Below are 22,263 nucleotides of genomic sequence, written 5' to 3'. Positions count from 1 at the left end.
CTGCATGTCTCCTGGTGCAGGCATCTGACAAGGGCACTCCTATCAGTCCTGGAGCACTGACCTTGCTCCAGAGGATTAAGTCCCCGTGTGCGTTATATGATAGGCCGCAGTTAATGCAGACACACCTGATAATATGCTATCACTGAGGTACCAATCTGTGGTTTAATTCCCAGCAATCATGACATCTCCCCCTACCCAAGCACCAGGCTAAGCACAAAAGCTTTTGTGTTTTATATTTTATTACAACAAAATAACAGCAAAGAACGTTCACAATTCACATCTGAAATCTGAGGAATGTCTGCAAGGCCCAGGCCGGGTGTATAGTGTCTCAGGCCTACTTCCGGCGGCTCATCAGAGCTTCGTGACAAGCCGTCATCATCCCACCAATCAGGTTCATGAACTCCTGGAAGTTCAGCTGCTTGTCACATGTCCCATCGACTGCCCCATCCACCGACTCCATCAGCCTGCGCACAATGTTCTTGTCTTTCTGATTCTGAGGGGGGAGAAAAGGGAAAAATAAGGAGAGCAGGATACTGGGATCTTGTAATAGGTACACCAAGTGAGGAGACCGCAACTAGAAAGGTGTTATCTAACAGCCCCAGCTTCCATGACACTCCAACAGAGGGGAAGCATTTCCCTGACACACCCCTGTCTTCCTGTCTGGAATATAATTTATATAGGACCTAAGACATATACTACTTCCTACAGCTCATCTGCAGAAGATAATATACCTGTATACAGGAATAATGTGCAACATGGGGATTCTATCTTACACCAAGGGAGAGTGATATACACTACCACTGAGTACCAAATTGAGGGATCAGCAATATGTTACAATGATACAGGATTCATATAAAGTGTGCGAGGTGGATGCTTAAAGTTCCTGTAATATGTAGATTTATTCCCACACAGGGTCATTGTGCCGTACAGCAGTGTGCGGTATTGTACAGGGGGTGGCGCAGAGTTAGGGGCCATGGTGGCGTCATTTAATATAAGGGGTACGCACCATAGCCCTGCCCCCATCTCTAAGCCCCACCCCCTTCCGTGATCGGCCTCCTGTCTGCCGTATTCCTCTGAAGGGATGTCAATGGTTTCATGCCATCAATGCCAATTACCAATAGCTCCATCTATGGTGACCCACCAATGGCCAGCCTTTACACCGGGACACTCATGAATTACACGGGTTCTGTGGATGGCTGCCTCACCTGCTTTTAATCAGCCAGAGAACCTGTGTCATTCATGAGTATCCCACTTTAAAGGGATGGTATGGTCAGCCTATATACTGTATGCCTCCTGAAATAATCAGCTCTGGGTGATCACAGCAGTGGTTCTCACCTCCAGTCCCCATGTACCACCAACAGGTCACGTTTTGTGGATGTCTTTAATAATGCCCAGGTCAGTGACTCTACATTGCTGGGGCAGTAATTATCCCACCAGCTTCCAAGGTCCTCAGAACATGGGCTGATGGTGATATGGGAGGCTGGTACACACACAGTGTTCTATTCTATATAGAGAACAAGCCCGAGACCCCACAATGAGCACTTACAGCTGTGAAAGACTTCAGCTCTGTGTTCATGAAAGCTTCAAACTCGGTGTAGTTCATCTGATTCTTTTCTCCTTTCTTCCCGGCAAAGTGCTGGAAGATGCGAATGATGCTTTCCATGGCCGTCTCCATCTCTGTAGGGGGAGTAGCAGGTGGCGGGTTCTGTGGGGGGAGAGAGGGTATCTGATATGTAGCAGTATGACAATGGAGTACATCCATTATTAGGACCAGCAACCAGACATCCAGGCTGCACCGCCTATTACACAATGACATGATGGCGGTGCTGTACTCTGTAGAGCAGAGGTTCCCCCAGATTTAGTGTCAGAAAGTCCTTTACACAATACCACAGCATGTTACAATGCCTGTTTCAGTACCACACTGCCGTGGACAGAGATCCAAATGTTCCAGCGTGGTCTGGCCACGCCCACTATTCACCATTTCTAGTGCGTGTCCTGATCACAGAGACCAACTCTCATACACGGGGGAGATGCGTCAAACCTTCTAACGAGGACAAGTTGCCTAAAGCAACCAACCACCAGTACATTCTTTAAAATGATAGCTCAAATCTGATCCCACCGAGACTCTTTAGAAGGTTTGACACATCTCCCCCAGGGGGATACGTATCAACCCTTACAGAGAGAAAGTGGAGAGAGATAAAGTACCAACCAATCAGATTTTGCCATTTTACAGGCTGGGATTTAAAAATAACAGAAGCTGATTGGTTAGTACTTTATTTCTCTCCAAGATTTGATACAACTACCCCCCCCCCCCAATTAGTGTCTCAAGGTGTATACACATGGTCAGATTTATCCTTGCAATTCAGACTATATAGACAAAATCGTAAGGAAAGTTAGTGCAAATTGCACGGTGATAGGCAGTGTCGGTATCGCAAAGAAAGATAGACTGTGCCGGCAAGTCAATCTTGACTATCTAGTGCACTATTACAAAGTATATAGTCAATATCCAAAGTACAGATAGTCAAAATCAGTTCTGGGCTCTGGGGGAGTTCAAGGGAAATCGCATAGTCAAAATCTGAGAGTCAATATCGCACCATGTGTATGCACCTTTAATAGCATCAGTGGCGCAAGTAGAAATTTATTCTTAGTGGTACCGATAGTAAAAATGGGTCACGTGGTCACATGAAACTAGGGGAGTGGCTACATGACAATACGGGCATGGCCACATTATGCCACACACCGTAATGCCCATTACACATTATGCCACACACCGTAATGCCCATTACACATTATGCCACACACAGTTATGCCACTGACACCATTTTATGTCCCACACACAAAAATGCCCCTTATAAATTATTCCCCAGTGGTGGGCTGGTGGTACCAAGTACCACCACCATATTTCTGAATGGTACTCTGTGCCACCCTACTTTCAGCACTGAATAGCACACTCCTTGCGTTGTTGCTGCAGCGGGGGTCCTTAGCCTTCCAATACCCCATGCAGCAGCCGTTCTGCACATCCGTATTCCTGCCTTTAGCCCAGAGACGGCTATCGCCTTTCTCCTGCGTTGCATGATACATAACCTGCGGCCCAATCCCCCAACTCTCCCTTTTTTGGCTATACAGAGGGGCGGGTAAATACGTTTACATACCTCCCTATATGACCCATTCCAGGAGGGACAAATTACTCTGTTCCTGGACTTCCTTCTTACTGTACGATTGTTACCAGTGGTAAAACACCTTCTTTCTTTTTTTTTTATATCAATTAACTAGTTCACCACAGGTGACGGCAATAATACATTAAGAGGGAAGTCGAAGAACAGAGTTCCTCCTGGAGAGGGTCATGTTGGGAGGTATGAGTTTATCAGGCAGCTGAACACGAAGAAAGACTGTTACTGTCTTTTAAATTACATTTTAGCATTGATGATGTTTAATTTTTTTAGAACCACATTTCTAAAATATGTTTTACTTACTAAACGGATGTGCTGGGACAGCAGCCAGAGATATACTGTACTCAGACTGGTATAAAGTGTGGTTACTAGCCTAGTCCTGGCATGCAGACAATACGCATTATGTAACCGATAAACCAGACATACAGAACTGAAATGAATGACCGTTGCTGCATGCCTGGTATTGGTACAAAGCAGCTTGCACATTCCATGTCTGCAGATCTACTCTACTCTATGGACCTGGAAAGGGAAGATACAGACTGTTACCGACACTTTAAGCCCAGGCTGAGGGACAGGAAAGACTGATGTGTCGGCTAGAACATTAGTGGATGTCCCTGTGTATCACTCCTGCTAGGCTGCCAGGATGTTGACTTTTGGACAGTTTCTCATGACACGTCTGATCTGAGTTAGGAAACCGATATGACTCACTTCAAAAACACAGTTATCGCCCAGCAACAGGCTTGTTTGTGCCAAATACAAAAGAAGTCCCGGCCCCAGCATAGAGAGCTTGAGCAGTGCCTTATAAGACAATACCTTTTTCCCTGGTGGGCACTTTGACAAGGCATCATGACAAGCAACCATCATCCCACCAATGAGGTTCAAGAACTCCTGGAAATCCAACTGCTGGTCTTTGCACCCATCAATCGCCCCATCCACAGAGTTCATCATCTTCTGCAGAATGTGTGGGTCCTTCTGGTTCTGGAAGAGGAGAAAGGGGAGGAGAAAGGGGAGGGGGGGCGGTTGAATAACAAAAGGACCATCATTTCATGGGTGAAAGGAGAGATGCATTGGGAGGAGACAGCAATCCTAGTGGGAACTATAGATAGACTACTACTAAATCACTTTTCTGCCATGGTATTAAAAATAAGAGCATTATGGCTTTGTACAATATGGAGGTAATGTTCTACTGCCCACACATTGGTGCAGAAACTAAAATTACCATGGCTGCCCATTAGCACTAGTCAGGAGATGATTTGGACTTTGAAAGACCCCTAAATCGGCCATACCAGATGTGCTGCCCCAACCGCCTGCACACAAGGTAGCCTATACATCTGATTGAATGGCCCACCGAGCACTTACATTGGTGAAGGAACCAAGCTCCGTCCTCATGAAGTTCTCAAACTCTTTGTAGTTCATGGTGGCCTGGCTCCCTTCTTTGCCAGCATATCTCTGGAATACAGTGATAATCTTCTCCATGGAACGTTCCATCTCTGTTGGGGGAGACTGCCTGAGACTTGCCTAAAAATAAAAGTAAAACCATTACTCAGAAGAATACACATGAAGTTTACAAGACATGGCTCCTTCTGGTGCCCCACGATTTGGACATGCCACACACATGAAATCTCAGCCCTCCCTCGCACTGTAAGATATCTTCAGCCTCCGATTTTAACTCTTAAATCATCATGATCAGGGAATGTAGAATTCTTACCTACAAAGTCCCCCTGGAAGTCACCATGATAGGCATGGGCTATGTTCTATTGACTATAGTCCATTATTTATGTACAGCAATGCCTACTCTGCAACGGTTGACAGAGAATTAGCCGTTTTCTCCGGTGGAGCTTACAATCTATATCCTCTGGCACACCGGACATGTGTTCGCATTCCGTCAGAAGCTAAATGGTCTATCAGTATGAGTTTTGGACCATGGGAGGAAATCTGTGCGTATATGGGGAGACCATACACACTGCACACAGATGATAGGGCTCTGGTTGGAACCGAATCCGTGACCCCAGCACAGTGAGGCAGCGGTGTCAATCACAGTGAGACCTTCTGCGCTTACCTACTTAAGTGTGGGGGCGGGGCCATGCAGTGTTGACATAAATCGCATCATTGTATGTGTAGCCGTGTCCCCTTAAAAGGTGAAAATCGGGCAGCTAGCATGTATGCACTACTGTATATTCAACTGGATGTCTTCTGTGGGTCAGGAAGGGAACATAGCAGAGTAACTGGGCGACCTACGCTACAGGCTCAGTCCTAGGAGAAAGGAGGGTCAAAAGGAGGCTCTGTATAGCGGCACCCCGCGGCAGGGTCACTACAAGTTACCAGAGTCACCAGGAGATGAGCGATACTGGGGAGGTGGTAGTGCACACCATGCACCATAACAGGGAGCACGTCTCCCCATGTCTTACTGTATCCAGCTCATTTATGAAGCAGATCTCACACAAAGTAAAACTCCCATTATTGGGAGGTGGAGACCATAAAGTAAACTGGTGTAAAATCCAGTAACTGTGTTGTGTATAGGACACATGCAGCACATGCAGGTTTTGCAGCGCACCAGTTTGTTTCCCTAGCGATCGCCTATGAATCACTGGTGGAATGTCAGGCTTACACAGGACACGCAGGCACACACCCAGGCTCTCCGCAGGCAGGTTCTGCAGGTGGAGCCCAGGCCGGGGGACAGAGATTTCCTACATAAACCATCACAGTGCAGCCGCCTTCATTACTATACAGCAGGGGTTCCCAACCACAGACCTCTAGGCCAGAGGTTCTCAAACTCGGTCCTCGGGGGCCCACACAGTGCATGTTTTGCAGGTCTCCTCACAGAATCGCAAGTGAAATAATTAGCTCCACCTGTGGACCTTTTAAAATGTGTCAGTGAGTAATTAATACACCTGTGCACCTGCTGGGTTACCTGCAAAACAAGCACTGTGTGGGGTCCTGAGGACAGAGTTTGAGAACCTCTGCTCTAGGCACTCCAACAGTCCAGGTCCTAAGGATAGCCATACTTGAGCACAGGTGACTAAATTAGTACCAGAGTAACTTTGATTTAATCATCTGTGCTCAAGCCTGGATACCACTAAAACCTGCTGATTGTGCCTTGAGGACGGAGGTAGGGAAACACTGCTGTAAGGGGGAATTAATGGGTATGGCTCAAGCGGTCGACAGTAAAAAGGTTGACAGCGTCTAGGTCGACCCCAAATGGTTGATATTCACAAGGCCGACACTATCAAAAAAGTTAGCGTGGAAATGGTCGACACATGAAAAGGTCAACACAAGTTTTTCATGTTTTTTGGTGTCAAATTGTCAGCACATGAAACTCCAGTTAGTGTACCGCTTCGCTCGCCACGCTGCCTCGCTCCGCTACCGCAGGGATCGGCACATGTTACCGTTCCCAATCATAGTCCACGTACTGTAGATGGTGAAGTGTGAAAAAGTGGAAAAAATGCATAAAATTCCCCCAAAACTCGTGTCGACCATATGATGTCGACCATATACATGATGCCCGGATACAGTAATTAACTATGGAAAGTGCACAATTGGGGATTGCAGGCCTGTACTGGGCATGCTGAAAAGGGCCCTACACACTGGCCGACATGACTGCACGATATGAACGATCTCGTTCATTAATGAACGAGATAACGTTCATATCGTGCAGTGTGGAGGCTCCAGCGATGACCGATGCGCGGCCCTGCGCTCGTTTATCGCTGGTGCCCCGTCGGCTGTACATGCAGGCCAATATGGACGATCTCGTCCATATTTGCCTGCACTTCAATGCAGCTGGGTGACGGGGGGAGTGAAGAGACTTCACTTCACCCGTCACTACTACCCCGCCGCCGGGTCGCCCGTATCCGCCGTCGGGCAGCTCGGTGGCGGATCGGCCAGTGTGTAGAGCCTAAAAGTGATTACAGATACAGTGGCCTATCTATCATTCAGTGTTTGCTGCATATATCCGTGTAAATAAATACCCATATTCAGGGGATACCCGCAAATATAAAATATCACCCCAACAAGGGGGGACCACAGCAGATATTGCCGATACCTGCTGACACCAGCCACAGCCCCCCCTAGAGTTCCCTTTCCCCAGCAGTCCTGTCACTGCCCCCGTCCCTGGATGTGATGTTGGATACATTTGTGCGTTACTTTATTTCTTACTACTGCAAAATAGCAACTATAAGAATTTTCAATTAGCGGGCCTATACTCCAACTAATACATATTCCCCACAGTCTGAGCAAAGCCTGGCAAGTGTGATATGTATACAGCCTGCAAAGCAGCGTTGGGATTAGTGATGAAAGTGGATGGGATGGACTCTCACAGAAATATGGTAGTGTGCAGTGCGAAACATCTGAATTACTCCCGGAGTAAACCGAATGGTTTTATAAAGAGTAAAGCAGAATAACTCCTCTTATCCCCAACATTTCAACATTTTGTTTATTGGTTTGGCAGGATACCTGGCAGGCACTTCAGCGTCGCTACCTATTTATTTTTCTCAGCACGGTTAGAGCACAGGTATACATGCAAGCCACAAACACAAGCTGTAGACAGGGAGACGGAGGGACGGTCACTAGATCAGCCAGTAGCGTATAGACCTTGTGATGGCTTCTAGAACCCCCACCCCCCTATGCAGGCTTTGGATTGCTCAGAGAATAAGTCACAGGAAGCGTGTGACGCACCCAGTTACATAGTTGTAAGAATAGGGATCTTTATAGAAGATTTGATTTTTAACCTTATCCCTCCCAGAAGGCTGAATGAATTGGCATTAAGGGTGGCTGCAATACATTTCCTAGCATTAGCAGCTCCTGACTTATTTCTCAGCTTACTTACACACAGGTGAGATTAGTTTGAGTCACCTGTGTAATAGCAGGTAGGTACCGTCTGGCCTGCTAGGGACTCCAGCAAAACTCAGAGATTAAAGGTTATCAGCAGTCAATATAAAACTAGTAGCATTAGCCTGCAGTGATTGTTAGATCTGAGTCAGACCCCTCCCTGCTGATATAGATATGGATTGTCACTCAGGTAGCGCTGTGCTTTGTTGTGCATCATTATAGCACATTAATGGAGAAATGCGCATTAGATTAAAGGGATCAGTATCTGCCCTGGCCTGCTGTACCCACAAGAGAAGAACCTACGCCAATGGCTACAGGAGCAGCACCGCCAGCAATTGTTGTATGGCACAGAAAAGAACACTTTTATATTCTGCCACGTTAGAGGAAACCAGAATGCAATTTAACCCCTTCCACCCTGCAGATATAGAACTTCCTGAAACTTCTCCACACCACTAAAAGTGTAACAGACCTTTGTACGGCTCTGGAAGAAAAGCAGAAAGTTATAAACTTACCATGGTGAGAGATTCTGCAGAGACACACCGGCTGCTGTCTACAAGCGAGAGAGAAGGAGATGTCTCTGAGCAGTGAGGACAGAAAAAAACTTTAAGAGGAGAGAGCCGCACCCATAGGCCACTAGCCAACACCCTCCCCAATTGCTGCATTCCTCTCAGTAATGGAACTGAGATGAGTAATTGGAGTAGGTACAGCGTCTGCATGCAATGGGCTTCCCAGGTCTCCGGGGTACCAAAAGTGGCTTATTGCTGTGCTTGTGAGACCACCCAAACATTGCAGAATTGGGTTACAGGTAAAAGAACCTGACCAGTGCCATGAGCATGCCCACTATGCCACGTGACTGCACTAATAAAGGCGGGCAGTCTCAGGCAAGGGCATGGGGGGCCCAAGCTTAAAGTGGTCATTCCGAGTTGATCGCTCGCTAGCAGTTTTTAGCAGCCGTGCAAACGCTATGCCGCCGCCCACTGGGAGTGTATTTTAGCTTAGCAGAAGTGTGAACGAAAGGATCGCAGAGCGACTACAAAATATTTTTGTGCAGTTTCAGAGTAGCTTAAAACCTACTCAGCGCTTGCGATCACTTCAGACCATTCAGTTCCTGATTTGACATCACAAACACACGTTTTTCCTGGCACGCCTGCGTTTTTTCGAACACTCCCTGAAAACGGTCAGTTGACACCCAGAAACGCCCACTTCATGTCAATCACTCTGCGGCCAGCAGTGCGACTGAAAAGCATCGCTAGACCCAGTGTAAAATGACATTGTTCGTTGTAATAGTACGCCGCGCGTGCGTATTGCGCCACATGCACAGAAGTGCAGTTTTTTTGCATCATCGCTGCACAGCGAACGAATGCAGCTAGCGATGAACTCGGAATGACCACCATAGCCACCTGAGACTTGGACAACTGTTACAGAGGGCAGTTAGTCTGATATAGAACAGGTCCTCTTTATAAAGGAGGGGGCAGGGATGTGTCAGAACAGCCTGTTTTGATTGACAGAAGGACTGATATTGGTGTAGTTTCCATAGAAACAAACCAAGCATCCATGGTCATACTCCACCAAGTCACTGACTAGTAGAGTAGCAATGCACAATCTACAACCTGACCCCTGGAGGAGAGACTTACGGGCAGTTAGGCCCACTGGGTATTTTCCCTGTATGCCGTAGGCCAGTCTGGCCCTGGAAGCACCATTGGCCCACTCTCCAGAATGATTAGGACACTGAAGTGGGTGGTGCTTTCATATCTCCTGGAGAGTGGGCAGCCCTCCCACATACTGCCATATCTACTGTGAAGTGTGGTGAGCGTGATGGATGGTGGGGCCACTATGAACCAGTTCATGGCACCACACCCTCCTGGTCCTCTGATTAGGAATAGCTGTGTTAGCAATCGATGGTCACCGTCGATGGTTAACATTAATAGCGGGAAACCACTTATGGTTTTGCCCACTGATGTTCAACTCTGTTCTATTACTCACCGGGCTGGGGGCCGATCAGGTGGGGGCGGGGCTTTGCAGGTCGCATCAGGGGGTGGAGCTAGGCTCTGTGTCCTGGCTCCAGGGAGAAAGAAAAACAAATCTCATTGCGGAGCTCTGTGCCATCGATGGCAGAGCACCAGTCCATCTCCACCATCAATGGTAAATCCATCGGTCATTGGTGGTTAACCCTCGATGGTTGTTAACTACTGATGCAGGCCTGGCCAACTTGTGGCTCTCCAGCTGTTGTGAAACTACAAATCCCAGCATTACCTGTGACAGTTTTGTTATTAGGGAATGCTAAAACTGTGGCAAGGCATGCTGGGACTTGTAGTTTCACAACAGCTGGAGAGCCACAGGTTGGCCAGGCCTGTACTGATGGTCAGTGTCCATCCCTATCCCCATCTCCCGGAGAGTAGATCAGGAATCTATCAACATGACCCTATCATATGTGGTCAGATGACCTGACTCAGAAGTGGACACAATGGCCCTCATTCCGAGTTGATCGCAGCCAGCAACTTTTTGCTGCTGCTGCGATCAACTAATCCCCGCCTATGGGGGAGTGTATTTTAGCTTAGCAGGGCTGCGATCGCTTGTGCAACCCTGCTAAGCTAAAAAAAAAGACAAGCAGTTTCTGAGTAGCCCTGGACATACTTACCCTGTGCGATACTCCCTGCGATGCTGAAGCTGCTTCTGACGTCAGACATCCGCCCTCCGTTGGACTGGACACGCCTGCGTTTTTCGATCCACTCCCCGAAAATGGCCGCCAATGCCGAGGAGACGCCCAGGACCGCCTTCTCCCTGTCAATCTTCTCAGCGGTCAGCTCTGCGACCACTTTATTCTTTGGACGCGTCGTAACCCGGCGACCTCTGTCGCCGGGCAACATCGCACACGTGCAATGCGGCCGCCGCGCATGCGCATTCCGAACCCGTTCGTACCGCAGCGATAAACCGCTGCGTGTGAACGGGTCGGAATGACCCCCAATGCTCCAACTAGGATTACTCAAGGTGGTTGCACTGAGGACTTGGTGGGACACAGTGTTTATAACTTGGGGGGGGGTGAATAAAATGCAGGCCTGTTGCGACATGTCTCTGTTACAATGGCTCTGCCGTCTGACTTCTGTGCAACCATAGGAAGCCAGGTGTCTCTGCAAAACCCAGTGGTTGTGTAACGGGGCTGGGCCGTGGTGAAGTGCCTGCTGCCGTGCAGGTGTCATCACTCTGCCTACCTGTGGCCGCTCCTGTCACATGCAGTACGCGGAAACGTCAGGAAACCCACCCTTCCGGATCGAACACCGACACGAACACCTTTCAGCAGCAGTCGACGAGCAACCTAAAGGGAAGGAATATACCGGTTAAGACGTGCATGCCCACCTCCTTCTGAAGAGCAGGGCACGTCTGGGGTAGCTGCGACCTTCACCAGCTGGGCGAAAGGTCATCACTGGCCAAAAGGCCTCAGCTACCCAATTCTCACACACTCGCACTCTTGCGCGTTGTGTGGTGACAGGGGTCCTCACGTCCGTGAGCACAACCTCTGACTGGTATACGGGGACGGTAACAAACAGACACAGAGTAATACTCACTCCTGACTCGCTGGTCACCTTGATAGTCGCACCTCTCTGCTTCTGTTGGGGCAAGAAGAACAGCCTCCCTAACTGCAGGCTACACTAACGGCAAACAACAAATTACAGCCAACTACGCCTACTTGAGCAAATTAACTTCAGCAACTGAGACTACTGATTCTATTCCAAATTAGCAGAGACCGGACTAACTAGACACAATCACTAACCAACAAGTCAGTAGAATAATCCCCCGGCACAACAGGGTAACCCCAAATAACCAATTCCACTTACCGCATGCTGATCGTTAACTACTCCCTTCAGCTCTCTACTGAGGACGCGAGCGGATGTCTGTTATGGACAGCCGTCCACTCCAGATTAGCGGGAATTAGAGGCGCGTGGGACGGGAACGTTACTCCACACTCTCTAATCTCTTGTACTATACACTGCGTGGGGCCAGCCGGCTCCTCACACCCGGCCAGACACGAACCCCTTGGAAGCTGCCGTACGGACCCACTCCCAGCCGATCCTGTCCAGGCCGGTCTGTACAATACCACCCCGGGCCCTGTAAGATGCAGTTGGTGGTGCAGGCCAGAGGCCCGGGTGAGGGCACAGGCCGGAGGCCTGTGTGAGGGCACAGGCCAGAGGCCTGGGTGAGGGCACAGGCCGGTGGCCTGGGTGAGGGCACAGGCCTGCAGGGCCTGAAGAGTGGGCACAGGCCTGGAGGGCCTGAAGGGTGGGCGCAGGCCTGGAGGGCCTAAAGGGTGGGCACGGGCCTGAAGTGTGGGCACAGGCCTGGGGGGCCTGAAGTGTGGGCACAGGCATGAGGCCTGACTAAAGTGGGCACAGGCCGGGAGGGCCTGGTTATCCCCGCAGGCCTAGTGCCTGTCCCTGGTGCTCTAGGGTGGACTAGAGGTAAGTAGAGGTGGCCCAAGGCCGCCTACCCGTCACGGTGGGAGAGGCCACAGCGGGGAGCTTCGTTAGCTCTTTCACTTCCCGCGCGCTGCAGCACTCTCCGCCGGACTTCCGTCGCTGGGCGTCTTCCCCCGCCATCGTCTTCCTCTTCTTCCTCTTCGCCGGCTCCGCTGACTCTGCCGTCGCCGCTGAATCCGCCGCCTCCGCTGCTCGGTCTTCTTTCTTCTTCAGGAGCTCTTCTTCCATCCGCGTCCGGCGCCCGACTGACTGTTCCCGCTCCGCGTCTCTTATATGATGCCGGGAGTGGGCGGAGCTATGAATCGCCGCTGCGTCTCCCCATTGGCTGCCAATGCGTGAGCTCCGATTGGCTCGTGCTTGGCGCACCTTTCAAAATGCCACAATGTGATTGGAGGGGCTTGAATCCCAACGGATGCAAGTCCCTCCAAGCTGGAACCTAGCCGCCACGCCCGCCGCCGCGCCGGAGCCCGCCGCCACTCCGAAGCCCGCTGCGCCGAAGGGGAACGGGGGACAATACTCTCCACAGCTGCGCCATTAATATATTTTTGCAGAGCTGCAGCGTATGGAACCACAGTCACAATGGGATTGTGTCTGCACGCGTCAATCAGCCTGAGAGTCACGCTGCTAACTGGGTCATACCAGAGGATACTTACTCACAGGGTTTCATGCTGCAAGTCAGCAGATTGGTTGCTATGGGTTACAGTTCCTCTTGTCTGCAGTAACTTATTTTCCAAGGTACTTTCTCTGTGCCAGTGTGTTAGAGAGTAGGTCCCAGCTATACTTCCTGTTGGGAGCCACATAAAGCCGATCTCTTGTGTACTGTGTGGGCAGATGAAGTATGTCCATCCATGATCCGGCATACAGGACCTCATGCAGAGATGTGCGCTTACCCCGTGGTTTGCGTACATCTCCAGTGGTTGAAGTAGTGCAGGTGTGCAGTCAGCACACCGATAGTCGGATATGCAGAACGGGTCCTGGGGGCTGGGAGGGGGCAGAGACCATTTTCCAAAACAGCAGCGGGTCACCCCTGTCTTGTAGTGGTGCCGAGGTCAGTGTCTGCATCTTCTGAGACAGATTTTGTACACATGACCGACGGCTACACAGAATGATCCGATCAGGGGCGTCACTTACCTTGTGAACACCAAGTGCGGCGCCGGCAAAAGGAGGCGTGACTTCCCAGAAGCAGGCATGGCTTTGTGGGAGGGGCTTCACGTTCCGACCCCGTTTTCCGTCACTTGGGGGGGTTCGGGAGGAGCGGTCTGCCTCCCGCAGAGTGCTGTTTTGGAGGTGGCGACTCCTATATAGTGACAGGAGCCAAGTACTGCACATAATGTAACGGTGCAGTACTCGGCTCCTGTCACTGAGCAGGAGACGGCATTTTGGTGTCACCCCTCGGCAGGTGACACCCGGTTGCGGGCCGCACCCCCCTTGTGACGCCACTGGATCTGATGCTCCAGTGGAATTTGCATATATTTGTACAGCAGCTGCTTTGGAATTACATATTCCAGCATGCCCTGCCACAGTTTTGCTGCTAGAACACTAAACTTGTGACAGCATACCTCCCAGCTGTCCCAGCGGTGTCAGCGGACCCAGCTGGGGGGGGGGGGCAGTTGGGAGGCTCCTGCACTTAGCAGAGCAGCGGTGAATAGACGCTGTGCGCATGCGCACAGCGTCTATTCAGTGGAGACAGGAGGAGAGGGGGCATGCCAGCAGCTCACAGAGCGCTGGGCATGCCCCCTCAGTGATGAAAATGGGGGCATGGCCCGCGATCGTGAGCCCTCCCACGAAGTCACGCCCCTTTCCCATAGACCACTCCCCTTTTCGGTCGGGCGGGTGCTTCGCGCACACAGATGTCCCTCCTTCCAGGGAAACAAAGTTGGGAGGTATGTGACAGTGCATGCTAGAGTGTGTAGTGCTACAGCAGGCAGAGCACCGCAGGAGTACTGCCTACTCCTGAACTAGAGGGAGGTAGTGCAGGGGAAATATTGAGCCAGTTTTGGACCTGTATAATGCATAAGTAGCGTTTGGACATCCGGGTACAGATGGTGGAGAGAACGTTGAAAAAGCTGATAACAGAACGGGCGCAGTAGATGTGGGTTCTGTCTGCATAGAGATGGTACTATAGTGGTGAGGGAAGGACATACTTGCCTACTCTCCCTGAAGTTGCTTGGGACTCATGATTTTTGGGGTAGTCCCCCGCACACCTGTATGAGTAGACTGATCTCCCGCATCTTCCCACCCCTTTCCTACTGAGGTGGGCAGAATGAGGAGATAATTACAAGAATCGCATGGGCAGAACTAAATGACACGAATCGTAGGGCCTAATGATGTCATAATCACCACAATTGCCCTAACAATTGGAATGTGAGAAAGGTGACCCATTTGGGTGCCCAAATGGTACTTTTAGCGATCACGCCCATTAGTTTAGTCTGGTTTAGCTGCTTTACAGGGCTAAACCAGACAGGTTTATCGGGCAGCGATATTAATTGAATTCCCCCCTTTGTGTTACTACTTGCAGCCACCCCACACTGAGTGCAAAGGCTCCATCAGTGACAGGCACCCCAAAGGGGTCCTGGGAACTCCATTAAAATAATTATTTAACCAGTTGCTAGCTACAGGAGTAATTTCAGAGGACTAAAAAAGAGGAAATGTAATCCCACTGCACAAAAGTGGAAGCTAGGAAGAAGCAAATAACTATTGACCAATGAGCCTTTCACCAGTAGTAGGGAAAGTAATGGAACACTATTAAAAGAATGAGTTGTGGAATATCTTAAATCCAGCAACATACAAGATCCCAAACATGGATCGGGGGGGGGAAGTGTCAGGAAAACTGCAGGCGTTCCCAAGCGTTTTCAGGGAGGGTGTGTGACGTCAGCTCCGGCCCTGATCAGGCTGTTGCACTGGAGGAGTAAGTCTTGGGATATGCACAGGCTGCACAGACTGGAAATAAAATTAGATGGGGAGTGAGTTGCGAACGGTTTTGCAGTTGTCCGCTGACTGAGGGGAATTTTCCCAAAGCGTACACATGCATTCGCACTCTTGCAGGGTGAATTTACACTCCCCCTGGGCGGCGTCTATCTGATCGCAGGACAGTGTAATTTGCAGCACAGCAATCAGGTCTGCATTAGGCACAAAAACCTTGTTGCAGGATAGGAAACAGAGAGTTGTAGTAAATGGAGTGCTTTCACAGGCGTGACAGTGGAGTACCTCAGGGACTATGGCTCTTTAATATCTTTATTGGTGGCATTGCAGATGGTATTGAAGGGAAACTATGACTTTTTGCAGATGATACAAATATATGCAATAGGGTAGGCACACCAGGAGGGGTAAAACAAATGATTGATGATCTTTCTAGGTAGACTTAAAGTTGTATTATTAACGTGAGTTACAGAGGAGCAGGGTTTTTTTTTCTCCTACCGGCAGTGCTGTGCTACTCCAGTGAGACTTCAGATGACTCTAACCCACCTGTCTGCCCACAGCTGGCTCCGAAGCTGTGCGGGTGTGCCAGTGCCGTAACTAGACATTTTAGCGCTGTGTGAAAGAAACTGCATCGGCGCCCCCCCCCCCCCCCACCACCACTTAACGTAAGCGTGCAAAAAATATAGGGGCGTGGCTTCACGGGAAAGGGGTGTGGCCACAAAATAATACCAATTCATATATTGGTGCACAGTAGTCTCCATTATTCAAATTACGCCGCACAGTAGCGCCACTACACCAGGTAGAGCCCCTTTTTACACATTTCGGCAGACAGCGTCCTCTTTTTTTACACATTACGGCAGACAGCGTCCCCTTTTTACACATTACGGCAGACAGATAACCCTTTTTACACATTACGCCAGACAGCGTCCTCTTTTTTTTTTTTTTAAATTCTTTATTTTTCATTTTTCATTATAGAACATTTTCCAAATATGTCAACATACATATCAAAAATAGAACATGAAGGGCAGTCTCACATCTTATCAACTGCAGTAATACAACATCAGTAAATGGTTGCGAAAAGGAGAGAGCAACAGATTCATATATATTATCTTAAGTTGTGCAACGGTCAGCAGAAATGGTAGAATCTGAAATAAAGAGCAATCTCGCAGCAATATCGCTTAGGCACACAGTAGTCCTACAAAGTGTGAGGTAGCAAACATTTGGAAACACATAAAGAGAGAGAGGCGGACAAGGGGAAGGAGGGAGAAGGGGAGAAGCAGAATAGGGGGGGGGGGGAGCAGGTAGGCCATAGATGTAGAGCATTTAGAAGGCAGCGCGGGGGCCTTATCAGCCTCCGTCAGCAGTGTATGTCAGGGTGTATAGCTAGCATAGGTCTTAGTGGTCTTAAAATCAATCCAAAGAAACCAGGTAGCCATATAGTCTGAGTATTTGTCTAGTGCGGCAGAATACACATCTTCCATGTGCATATAGAAATCAATGCGTTGGAACCATTCCCATATTGTCGGTGGGTTGGTGGATCTCCAGTGTACCGGGAGTACAGCTCTCGCCGCATTATTTAAGTGCTTAAGGAGGGACTTCTTGTAACGGGAGAGGGGTATGTCTGAATGTGACAATAGCCAAAAATCTGGACCCGGTGGAACTGGGCTTCCCAAAATCTTTGTTGATAAATCAATAATTTTATTCCAAAATGGGGTAATTGACGGGCAGTCCCACCATATGTGGATCAATGTACCAGTATCTCTACTACATCGCCAGCACAGAGGGGAAACGGAGGGGTAAAATTTATGTAGGAGAGATGGGCATCTATACCATCTCGTCAGTAATTTGTATTGCGTTTCCACAACGTCCAGGCTGGTAGAGCATTGTGCCATAACCTTACAGTGTGTGTCCCAGCGGATCTTGATTCCCCGATGTATTAAATCTCTATCCCAGGTGTCACAAAAAGAGGGGACAGTAGGAAAGGAACCCTGTTGAAGAATCTTGTAGATACCGGACACTACATGCAAGGGGGCTGTCTCCTGGTTGCACATGGATTCAAAGGGAGTGAGAGCCTTATAAAGGTCTATCGCCTCTCGCTGCGAGGTAATAAAGTGGTGTACCTGAAGGTAGAACCAATAATCTTTGGCGGGTATGGCGCCCGTTTTCTGTATTTCAGAGAACGTTTTGAGTTTGCCATGTGCAAGCAAGTGGGCCACCCTAGTCACACCCGCCCCCTCCCATCTAGAAGCAATCACGTTAGACCTTCCTGGGGAGAATAACGGATTATCAAAAAGAGGTATAAGGGAACTCCGTTTAGACGAGATTCCCATCTTATAGCGGAGCGTCCGCCACAAAGCCAAGGTGGGCCCCACAGTGGGATGTGTTGAGCGACTAAATCTAGGGGACCAGGGCACTGCCTGCAGGTTAAGGTTGGTGGAAGAAGACTCCAGGTCAACCCACAGTTTCCTGTGTGAAATGGGACGGGACCAGCCTATAACTCTATGTAGTAGTGTGGCATGATAATATGAAGAAATCATAGGTAGTTGTTGTCCGCCTTGGGATTTCAGCCTAGATAAATGGCTATGCTTGAACCTAGGCTTCCGGCCGCCCCCAAATGAAGTGGCTTATCGCCTTGTGCGCTTCAGCTAAGAATTGCGGGGGAAGTTTCAAAGGGATGGTTTGAAAAAGGTATAGCAACCTGGGGAGAATATTCATCTTTACTATATTTATACGGCCTAGCCATGAGAACCTCTGCGTGAGCCAGTATTTCATTTCCTGTCGCAGTTTGCGAAGTAGAGGGGTATGATTAATATTAGCTATAGTAGTGAGTGCCGACGGGATTCGGATTCCTAAATATGTAGTATGGGATTTTTGCCATGTGAATTGAAATGATTGCGACAAGAGGGATGCCGTGGCGGGTGGGAGCGTGACATTCATTGCCATGGATTTCGAATAATTAATTTTAAAGTTCGACATGTCACCGAACCGCGCAAATTCTTTCATAAGGTTGGGTAGAGAGATCAAAGGATTCGTTATGACCGCCAGTAAGTCGTCTGCAAAGAGGGCCAAACGATGATCAATTTTGCCCACTCGCAGGCCCGTGATGTTAGGGTTGCATCTGATCGCACGAGCCAGGGCCTCCATGCATAGCACAAAAATTAAGGGCGACAGCGGACAACCCTGGCGTGTGCCGTTGGAGATTGATATGGATTCGGAAAGAACGCCATTCACCCTAACCCGGGCAGACGGAGCTCTATACAATGAAAGAATCCTCTGCAGGAAAACCTCTCCCAGACCCAACCGCCGAAGCACTGCCTCCATAAAACCCCAATCCACCCGATCAAAGGCCTTTTCTGCATCTGTGGAAAGGAGCATGAGAGGAGCATCAGTTATCTGTGCGTGTGCTATCAAGTCAATGACTCTAATAGTATTGTCTCTTGCTTCTCTGCCCATAACAAAGCCGACCTGATCAGGGTGTAGTAGATCTGGCAGGAGTTGCCTAAGACGGTTAGCCATGAGTTTTGCAAATAATTTAACATCTACATTTAGTAGCGATATCGGCCGATAGCTGGAAGGGAGCATCGGGTCCTTAGATTCCTTTGGGATGACAGTGATATGGGCATTTAAGGACTGGTCCGATAGAGGAACCGCTGAGGAAATGGCATTGCATGCCCGCAGGAGAAGGGGGCTGAGTTTATCCTGAAAGGTCTTATAATACGTGATTGGGAAACCATCTGGCCCTGGGCATTTACCGTTAGGGGACGACTTTAGAGCAGCCCGCAGTTCTACCTCAGTAAAAGGGTCATCTAGGGCCCGAGCAACGTCCGTTGGGAGAGCCGGGAAAGTTATTTCATCTAGAAATCTCTGTATGGTGTGTATGTGATCCTTGCGTGCAGTTGAGGTCCGCGTAGAGGTCAGATTGTACAAGGCTGAGTAATAATTATGGAAAATCTCCGCTATCTCTGTATCAGAGGCCCGGGACAACCCATCAGCACCCGTGAGTTTAGAAATGTACGTTGAAGATCTCTGAGCCCTAAGAGCACGTGCTAGAAGTTTACCGGGTTTATTTCCCCATCTATGATATTTATGTCGGCAGTTACGAAACGCCCTGCGGGTACCGTCGCTAAGTAAAGTATTAAGAGCTTGCCTCGCTGTATGGAGCTCGGCAAAGGTGTCCGACGCCAACGTGGCCTTATGGGTCAGTTCTAGTTTTTTTATTTTCTCTAGCAAGACGTTTCTACATTCAGCCTTCTGTTTTTTCAGACGCGAGCCTAATTGTATGCACTGACCTCTAATCACACATTTGTGTGCTTCCCATAATATAACCGGGGAAACATCATCAGATGTATTCAAAGAGATATAATCATCTATTGCTGTCTCAATTTGGGCTCGGCAAACAGGGTCCCGAAGGAGTTGTTCATTAAATCGCCAGCGCCAGTGTTTGGGGGGAGGATGACGGAGAGAGAGTATGAGCGTAATTGGGGCATGGTCTGATATTGTTATTTGGCCAATTGTCGCATCAATCAATTGATCAAGATGGGCATGGCTCACGCAGAGGCAATCTATTTGAGAATATGAGTTATGTGGGGGTGAGTAGAAGGTGAAGTCTTTGTCTGAGGGATGTAAAAGACGCCAAGCGTCAACTAGTTGGAAATCATGTAAAACAGCTTTAAATTGTCTGGTCTCTCTAATAGTATTCCGCGGAGACTCAGAGGAGGAATCTAAGCAGGGTTCAAGGACCCAGTTAAGATCTCCGCCCACTACCAAAGTGCCCTTCAGGTTTTGCTCGGTTAGTTCCAATGATTCTCTAAGAAATCGAGTTTGGCCCCGGTTAGGAAGGTAGAGATTTACAAAGGTGAATGTCTGGTGGGCTATGGAAGCTCTGACCAGAATTCCCCTCCCATCACCTATCGACACTTCGGAAACATCCATCAATCTCAGATGTTTGGCGAAGAGTATGGCAACACCCCTAGCCTTCGCTCCCGAGTAATTGTTAAAGTAACCAGTAGGAAAGTGACGTGAGCGAAGACCAGGGGAGGCCCCCTTCTTGAAATGCGTTTCCTGTAAGAAAACAACTTCCGCCCCATCAGTATGTAGGGTGTGTAGTAAGCCCGATCTCTTTTCAGGGATATTTAAACCCTTGACATTATAGGAGATAATTTTTAAACTAGCCATATAGAAAAGAATGTAGGAACCAACAGACTGAACAATATGCCATGACTGCAACTCCGACACAGTGCCTCGCCATATAAAGCCCGGGGTTGGTAGTGGCCCTGTAAAGGGGGAGGGGGGGGGGTAGGCAGGGGAACACACGAGGAAAGAAAGGAAGACATAGGTATTTTTAACACAGAAAAAAGGAAGTAAACCAAAGAAAGAGAAAAAAAAAACATAGACATCGACAAATAGTGGCAGTCTCTGCATTGATAGCCATGAGCATAAGTTAAGCAGCCCATGGTCTAAGAATATACAGCAGATAGGGGGGGTCCAAAGGGTGATAACGGGATCAACACATTTAAATAGTTAAATAAAAAGGTTTTATAAAGGGAATATGTCATGGTCAGGAGGGAGATGTGCGGAGGTAATCCAATCAACCGCCTCCTCTATCTCGCCACCTAATCCCACACTGCCCACAAGAAACCTCGCAAACTAAGTACATGAATAACTGCTAACAATAAGGGAGTAGTAGGCAATCTCAGGGCAATTGAAGCTTATACATGGAACAACCTGTAAAAAGATCAACGTGAGCATTCAGTGAGGTGACATAGAAAAAGGATATCACGTTTTAGGATGGCAACCGCTGTCACGGAATTTCAGATGTTTCAGCCGTTCTGCCAGCCCGATTACGTCTTCTGGAGGAGCCCACTTTTTTCCAAGGTTCTCCGCGGGGTAGTGTCGTGGTGGGAAGCTGCAGGGGGTCTGTCCAGTTTGGCAGCGAGATTAACGGTAGGCCCAACGCAGTACAAAATGCTGGGACACCATCATAGTCCTCAAGGACATGTCGGGTACCATCACGGGTGACCTGGACACTTAAAGGAAAGCCCCAGCGGAACCTGATATCCTTCTTCTGAAGAGCTTCCGTAAGGGGATGGAGAAGACGTCTCTGCTGTAGGGTCACCCAGGAAAGGTCCTGGAAAATCTGAATGTGGTGGCCATTGAAATCTATGGTCGGGACCTGTCTGGACTTCTGTAGAATAGTCTCTTTCACCTGGAAGTAATGTAGCCGACAGATGACATCTCTAGGACGCTCCGTGGGCGCCCCCCTCGGCCGTAGTGCCCGATGCGCTCTGTCAAACACTATTTGAGAGTTGGGGTCGTCACCAATAAGGCCGTTGAATATTGTAGTCAGTGCCGCGACCAAGTCCTGGGGTTGCACATCTTCGGGTAGACCTTTGACCCTTAAGTTATTCCGCCTACCTCTGTTATCTATATCATCCAGTCTACGTCTCATTTCGGTGGTGGTACGGGAGTATCGAGATACAAGATCGTGGAGGTCGGCGAGCTTAGAGTCCGTTTCATCTCTGTGATCTTCCAAATCAACCACTCTGTTTGCTACTTGCGTGAGATCAGACTGGATGGTGGAGAGACTCGCTTGTAGGGAATCCTGGATTCTTTTCTCCATATTGGATAGGTCTTGTTGAATGTCTTGGCGAGTCGGAAGAGAGCGTAGTTGTAGGAGGACTGCCGCCATATCGGCAGAGTCTTTACTGGCAGGACCAGCTTGGCGGTGTTTTGGAGAGGGCAGGGCCCCGGTGTCCTCCATGATGGTTGACGGCAGGGTATTAGAGAGAGGAATGGAGGTAACGGGGTCAGGCACGGGGGTGCCAAATAGAGTATGGAAGGCTGCAACTTGAGTGGTCGCGGATTTAGCTTTCGATGCG

At 49.1% G+C, this 22,263-nt stretch overlaps 1 protein-coding gene across 2 annotated transcripts; it reads right to left on the bottom strand.

Annotated features, from left to right (window-relative positions):
• Window positions 1-221: 221 nt before the first annotated feature.
• On the bottom strand, window positions 222-8,671 carry LOC134980096 (uncharacterized). Of its 2 annotated transcripts, none has more exons than XM_063946751.1 (5): window positions 8,507-8,671; window positions 4,530-4,688; window positions 3,984-4,148; window positions 1,547-1,705; window positions 222-493 (listed from the first exon to the last, which is right to left on the bottom strand). In XM_063946751.1, exons 1-5 carry the CDS (start codon window positions 8,654-8,656, stop codon window positions 335-337), a joined length of 792 nt encoding a protein of 263 aa, XP_063802821.1. In that variant the 5' UTR covers window positions 8,657-8,671; the 3' UTR covers window positions 222-334. The 2 variants fall into 2 exon arrangements, with proteins under 2 accessions (XP_063802821.1, XP_063802822.1); XM_063946752.1 differs by lacking the exon at window positions 8,507-8,671 and adding an exon at window positions 5,922-5,994.
• Between the last annotated feature and the right edge of the window lie 13,592 nt (window positions 8,672-22,263).

The sequence above is a fragment of the Pseudophryne corroboree genome, chromosome 12, assembly GCF_028390025.1.
Source record: "Pseudophryne corroboree isolate aPseCor3 chromosome 12, aPseCor3.hap2, whole genome shotgun sequence".
Taxonomy (NCBI): domain Eukaryota; kingdom Metazoa; phylum Chordata; class Amphibia; order Anura; family Myobatrachidae; genus Pseudophryne; species Pseudophryne corroboree.
The sequence above is the reverse complement of the archived record's forward strand: the minus strand, read 5'-3'. Positions and strand labels throughout refer to the sequence as shown.

What these genes read in the sequence shown, in the direction of transcription:
- LOC134980096 (XM_063946751.1), bottom strand. Translation starts at nt 8,656, where the DNA reads ATGCAGCAATTGGGGAGGGTGTTGGCTAGTGGCCTATGGGTGCGGCTC. An exon ending in CTGCAGAATCTCTCACCATG is followed by an intron (nt 4,689 to 8,506) that starts GTAAGTTTATAA and finishes TTTTATTTTTAG; the next exon opens with GCAAGTCTCAGGCAGTCTCC. An exon ending in AGCTTGGTTCCTTCACCAAT is followed by an intron (nt 4,149 to 4,529) that starts GTAAGTGCTCGG and finishes CTCCTCTTCCAG; the next exon opens with AACCAGAAGGACCCACACAT.